General features: G+C 45.7%; 1 protein-coding gene across 1 annotated transcript; it reads left to right on the top strand.

Annotated features, from left to right (window-relative positions):
- Window positions 1-4,846: 4,846 nt before the first annotated feature.
- LOC308283096 (nuclear factor 7, ovary-like) lies at window positions 4,847-6,250 on the top strand (the record flags this gene model as incomplete). Its single annotated transcript, XM_080723480.1, has 1 exon — window positions 4,847-6,250. The coding sequence occupies one exon, from the start codon at window positions 4,847-4,849 to the stop codon at window positions 6,248-6,250; it is 1,404 nt and encodes a 467-aa protein (XP_080579606.1).
- Between the last annotated feature and the right edge of the window lie 301 nt (window positions 6,251-6,551).

The raw sequence follows: 6,551 nt of genomic DNA, 5'->3' as shown, positions 1-6,551 counted from the left end.
TAAATGTGCAGCAAGTAAAGAATAAATAAAATGATTATAAAAGTCAAAATAAAGTACTGTATTCTAAGGTAGTCAAAGGCAGGCAGAACAAAAATGTCTATTATGCCACTAGATGGTACTGTTCACCCTGTGTGTGTGTGTGTGTGTGTGTGTGTGTGTGTGTGTGTGTGTGTGTGTGTGTGTGTGTGTGTGTGTGTGTGTGTGTGTGTGTGTGTGTGTGTGTGTGTGTGTGTGTGTTCATTGTTCTGGGAAACGAGGAAGAGAAGTCCCAGAAGTTCTTCAGCTCCCATAGAGTGACATTGGTCCAGGAAGCGAACCTACAGTGACCTGACCTGACTCCTCCGCTATTGCTATCTCCGCCATCATACTGTCCTCTGCGTTGTCATTGGTCTGGTTGCAGATCGTCTCCAGCAGCTCATGGCGTAGCAGGGAATGGGTAGACTGTGGGATCCCATCCTTCCTCCATCCAGTCAGACTCCACGGGCCCTGTATATGATAGAAGAAAAAAAAATACTAAATGATACGTCTGTATACGTCTGAAAACAGCAGATCTACAAGCACACAACGCCTCGCACCGCGAGGCGTTGTGTGCTTGTAGATCGGCTGTTTTCACTAGTCTAAATAATTTCAAATGTATATATGTATATATACGTGGCCACTGAATTCTATGGGCTCTGCTTTGATACAAATCTACAGTAACTATCTGCTGGCAGAGCCTATAGACTGACATAACTACTGTAGATTTATAGATCGATTTGATAGATTATTATGTCACACACACACACACACACAGATTGTATTACTAAACTATCTATCTAGGTATACACACACGCTAAAAAACTAAACTATAAAGAAATGTATTCTTACTGGAAGAAGTTGGTGGAACTTACAGCTACTACAAACCATGGATTGACATCTAGACCTACTGCACATACAGTATTTCAAAGTAGCGTATTTGATAGGGATTATGCACAATAGCGTCTGTCCTGTTGAAATAAGCCATGAATATGTAGCGGCTACATATTCATGGCTTATTTCAACAGGAACCACACTTTATGCATCTCATTATACAGTGGTGTGTTCTAGACTCATATTTTATTGTTAGTTACTAGTTAGTGCCTAAAAAGGAGATCGGCTGTTGTTGTAGATCGGCTGTTTTCACTAGTCTAAATAATTTCAAATGATAAATGCAAAACGAGCGGTTTTGGACATAAAAAGTTTTCACTCCCTCCATCACGGAGGTATAGAGGCCGACGCCGAGCGGCGCCATGCCCAGGAGGGTCTCCCAAATCGGGCTTGAGTTGTGGAGGGTGGTCGCTAGTGCTTTGGAGGTTCCAGGGCGAGCGCCCCCACCCCGGGGCTCGCGATCAAACCTTTTGGGAACCACTGTTCTATACTAGGCTGTGATGTGATGTCCTTGGCTCATTATCGCCAAAATAAACAATGTTCTAACGTGAGTGGCACGTAGTATGCAGTGAAGAATATAGCCTAAAATCAGCGTTTCTGAATGTCGACTTTACAATGAAATGGATGCTTCTCTCGTTTGGGTCGGGACCCATTTGTGAGTCACGGAGGTATAGAGGCCGACGCCGAGCAGCGCCATGCCCAGGAGGGTCTCCCAAATCGGGCTTGAGTTGTGGAGGGTGGTCGCTAGTGCTTTGGAGGTTCCAGGGCGAGCGCCCCCACCCCGGGGCTCGCGATCAAACCTTTTGGGAACCACTGTTCTATACTAGGCTGTGATGTGATGTCCTTGGCTCATTATCGCCAAAATAAACAATGTTCTAACGTGAGTGGCACGTAGTATGCAGTGAAGAATATAGCCTAAAATCAGCGTTTCTGAATGTCGACTTTACAATGAAATGGATGCTTCTCTCGTTTGGGTCGGGACCCATTTGTGAGTCGCGGAGACAGTTTTATGGTTTATGGGCCATATATTTCATACATTTTGATACATTATACAGCACTTATCTCATATAACATTGAAAGACAGACGTATAACAAAGTGAAACGTAGAGAACATACCGCAGCACAGCTCAGCAGTGCATCCTACAGGGCGCGGGGAGAAACCGTAGCAATCGGTGGTCTGTCCCTGGCAGCATGCATGCCTCGCCGTAGAAGGAGCCCTTCTGGCCGCCAGAACCAAAATCGAGGCCATGGATGTACCAGCGGAGGTCCTCGCTGATGAACCGATCGCCCGTAGAAGGAGCTCTTCTGGCCGCCAGAACCAAAATCGAGGCCGTGGATGTTCCAGCCGAGGCCTTCGCTGATGAACCGATCGCCCAGAAGGAGCTTTTCTGGCCGCCAGAACCAAAATCGAGGCCGTGGCCCGTGGGTGTAGCAGCCGAGTACCTCCGTGATTTCAGGCTGGCCCTTGGTGGCGATGTGTTCTTTTTTTTTTTTACAAAATGGACCCCCCCTCCAACCTAAACAAAGAAACTAGCCCTTCCCCCACTCCTCCTTGCTAAAACCTCTACATTCCGATCTCTCTCTCTATCTCTATCTCTCTAAATAATACTAAATCTAATGATTTTATAACTAAATTCTCTGCTTCTGATTCTCGCTCTTTCTCTCAATATATCTATCTCTCCCTCTGATTGCTGTGTGTCCAGTGACTTTGTTGTGTATATAATGGGCCTCTAGAGTCTAGACCCTTGTTTCTGGGGGGAACCGGCCAACCGGAGTGCTCGAATTTGGTCACATGACGTGTGACTTCACAATCCCATAGCCCAGAGGGCCCTGTCTGTGCTGAGGGCAAGATCAGACTGTGTGCTACTGTAATATGAAAAAAAAGCATCTGACGTCATATGACGCCAATATTAATTTCTGGCATCATTGCCAAGGTCGTGTCGGACGTCATATGACGCCCTGGCACTGAAAGTGTTAAGGGAGGGGCGCTGTTGTTCAGGATAGGCCAGGCACACTCACACACAAACGTTCAGGCCAGGCCAGGTGCACACACACACACACACACACACACACACACACACACACACACACACACACACACACACACACACACACACACACACACACACACACACTCTCTCTCTCTCTCTCTCTCTCTCTATTGGTGAGCAAGTGTGGCTCTCTCACTCACTCACTCACTCACTCACTCACTCACTCACTCACTCAATTAAAAAAAACACACACAGGGGGCACGCACACACTCACTCACTCAGGCACACACTCCACGACCACCGCTCAGTTCACACGGGTGTGATTTTTTTTTCATTTGCTGCATGAAAAAACACTTTATGTGCACTAATATGGAGACATAAACTGCAATCTGAGAGCAATGGCACTTTTAACAAGAGAGTCACTGGTTATGGTTACATGAACACCAACATCTCAGAACAACAGTGGGATAAATGTACCTGAAATATTCTGACAAAATTTATGTTTAGAATACTGACAGATGCTCAGTTTTGTCAGCACGGCTAATTCGGATCCGGTGTGCATGAGGTCGTAGAGAATCATTGTTTTCTTTTAATAAAATGAAATTGTCCATTGTATCCATGCAGATAAACGCGCCTGTGTGCAAAGGGCTTTATCCTTCACTGTTGGCTCAGTACTTGGTCTGCTTTTTTCCCTCCACAGTTTAGAAGAAGGAGCGAGAAGCAGAAACCAATAATCTTTAATCCTGCAAAGTTATAGAGTTAGCTCTCACTCCAGCATACAACAGAAAACAAACTCATCTCTGGGCCTACAGAGTTAAAGGTTTGGAATGTGGGGAGAACAGATGATCATTCTGGGGAGAAGGAACAAAACTCACAATAACAAAATGTTAAATGCCAAACCAGTGCCAAAACAGTCATGTGCTCACTCCACACACACACACACACACACACACACACACACACACACACACACACACACACACACACACACACACACACACACACACACACACACACACACACACACACACACACACACACACACACACACCCACACCACACACACTTGCATGCAAGTAAATGGGAACACGTGGGTATAGAGGCTGTCTGAAACAGGAGAACCAGACCGATCATAATGTATTAGGAAATGATGGTAACCAATGATTGTATGACATGAACTCATGTAATATGTTAATGAGGTGAATAACTAGCCATGTGAAACCAGCGCCCAGATTCAGAGTCTATGACTATGCTCTCTGCTATGTCTCTGTCTGCACCATTCTGTAACTAATACAACTAATACTATGCTCTCTGCTATGTCTCTGTCTGCACCATTCTGTAACTAATACATTGTGACAGAGAACCATGTCTTTACATCAGCGTACAGAGTGTTATTTTTAGTCTCAGGAGGATTCTCCTCTTCAGCTATTGTCGCAGAAAATATTCCCGGCTCATGTTCCCCATCATCACACCCCCCAGCGGACCCCCTGAGGACCCCCTGTTGAAGAGTGTGTGTATGTGTGTGTGTGTGTGCGCGCGGGGGGGGGGGGGGGGGGGGGGGGGGGGGCGGGCGTGTGTGTGGCAACATGTCTGTGGTGTGTCAAAGCTCCTCCCCAATCTGACTCAGAGAACTCAGGAAACAGAAACTTACAGCACACTTGTCTCTGTTGACACACGCACACAGAGAGACAGGCAAAAGATTCACATTCAGATCAAACACAACTTCCAGTGAGGAGGACAGACAGTCTTTCCACAGCTACAGGAGGGAATACTGACCCAGACCACTGGAACCTGCTGCTGACTCTGTCAGCTGAATGGACTTTAACAAGAACCACGATTCAAAGTGAAAGTAAACTTCAGGGAACATTCTAGAAGAGGGAGTGTTACCACCACTGACTGGCTCATTTCCTTTATTGAGCAGAGTGTTTGTTGCTTCATTCAGGGACAAAATGGCATCCAAGGCAACTCGCCCAGAAGAGGATTATTCCTGTCCTGTGTGTTGTGACATCTTTAAAGATCCTGTTCTCCTGTCATGTAGCCACAGCTTCTGTAAAGCCTGTCTGCAGGAATGGTGGAGAGAGAAGGTAATAAAAGAATGTCCAGTTTGTAAGGAGAGACATTCAGTGGATCCACCCAGAAACCTGGCTCTGAAGAACCTGTGTGAGGCCTTCATACAGGAGAGACATCAGAGAGGTTCACCAGGGTCTGAGGTTCTCTGCAGTCTGCATGCTGAGAAACTCAAACTGTTCTGTCTGGAATGTCAACTGACCGTGTGTCTTGTGTGTCGAGATTCTAAAAAACACATCAACCAAAGATTCAGACCCATCGATGAAGCTGCACCGGATCACAAGGAGGAAGTCCAGAAATCCCTGAAGCCTTTACAAGAGAAATTAGAGGTCTTTAATAAAGTTAAAACAAACTGTGACCAAACAGCAGAACAGATTAAGGTCCGGGCCCGGCACACAGAGATGCAGATGAAGGAACACTTTAAGAAGATGCATCAGTTTCTACAAGTGGAAGAGGAGGCCAGGATCACTGCACTGAGGGAGGAAGAGCAGCAGAAGACTCAGATGGTGAAGGACAAGATTGAGGGTCTGAACAGAGACATATCAACCCTTTCAGACACAATCAGAGCCATAGAGGAGGATCTGGGAGCTGAACACATCTCATTCCTGCAGAACTACAAGACCACAGTGGAAAGAGTCCAGCTCACACTGCAGGACCCACAGCCGGTCTCAGGAGCACTGATAGACGAGACCAAACACCTGAAGAACCTGACCTTCAGAGTCTGGGACAAGATGAAGGACATTGTCTCCTACACTCCTGTCATTCTGGACCCCAACACTGCCCATCCACGACTCATCCTGTCTGATGATCTGACCAGTGTGAGACGTGGAGATGAACAGCAGCTTCCTGACAACCCAGAGAGGTTTGACCAACGGACCCTTGTCCTGGGTTCTGAGGGCTTTAACTCTGGGACTCACAGCTGGGATGTTGAGGTTGGAGACAGTACATGGTGGGTGCTGGGTGTGTTAGCAGAGTCTTATCAGAGGAAGGGAAATGGAGGGGGTCAATACTGGTGCATATATTTACATGAAGGTAAATACGCAGCATTCTCCTCACCAGGGTCAGGCACTGTTCTCTCAGTGAAGCAGAACCCCAAGAAGATCAGAGTCCAGCTGGACTGGAACAAAGGAAAGCTGTCCTTCTCTGATCCTGATACTAACACACACATACACACCTTCACACACACTTTCACTGAATCACTCTTTCCATACATTAACACTGGTCGTACTGTCCCTCTGAAGATGTTACCATGGAAGATCAGTGTAACTCTGGAACCATGTTGTTAAACATGATGATGGTGATGATGATGATAATGATGATGATGACGATGATGATGATGTATTAACAATATTAGTAATAGTACAATTGCAAACAATAATGGTAATTAATATTAGGGGATTCATAGAAATGTAATTATCTCAGTAGTAAACATTGAGATACTTTAAAATGTATCAGACTATTTTATGGTACTTGTAATCTTGCACTGTACTTTTTACTGTCTGATGGAAATGTTATTATTATATTCCATATGAATAGACAGTTTCCCCCAAAATGATTGAATTCACTCCCACACAATAAATGAGACCA

This window comes from Nannobrachium achirus (assembly GCF_963921795.1).
Source record: "Nannobrachium achirus genome assembly, chromosome: 4".
NCBI lineage: Eukaryota > Metazoa > Chordata > Actinopteri > Myctophiformes > Myctophidae > Nannobrachium > Nannobrachium achirus.
This window is presented reverse-complemented; position numbering and strand designations above follow the sequence as displayed.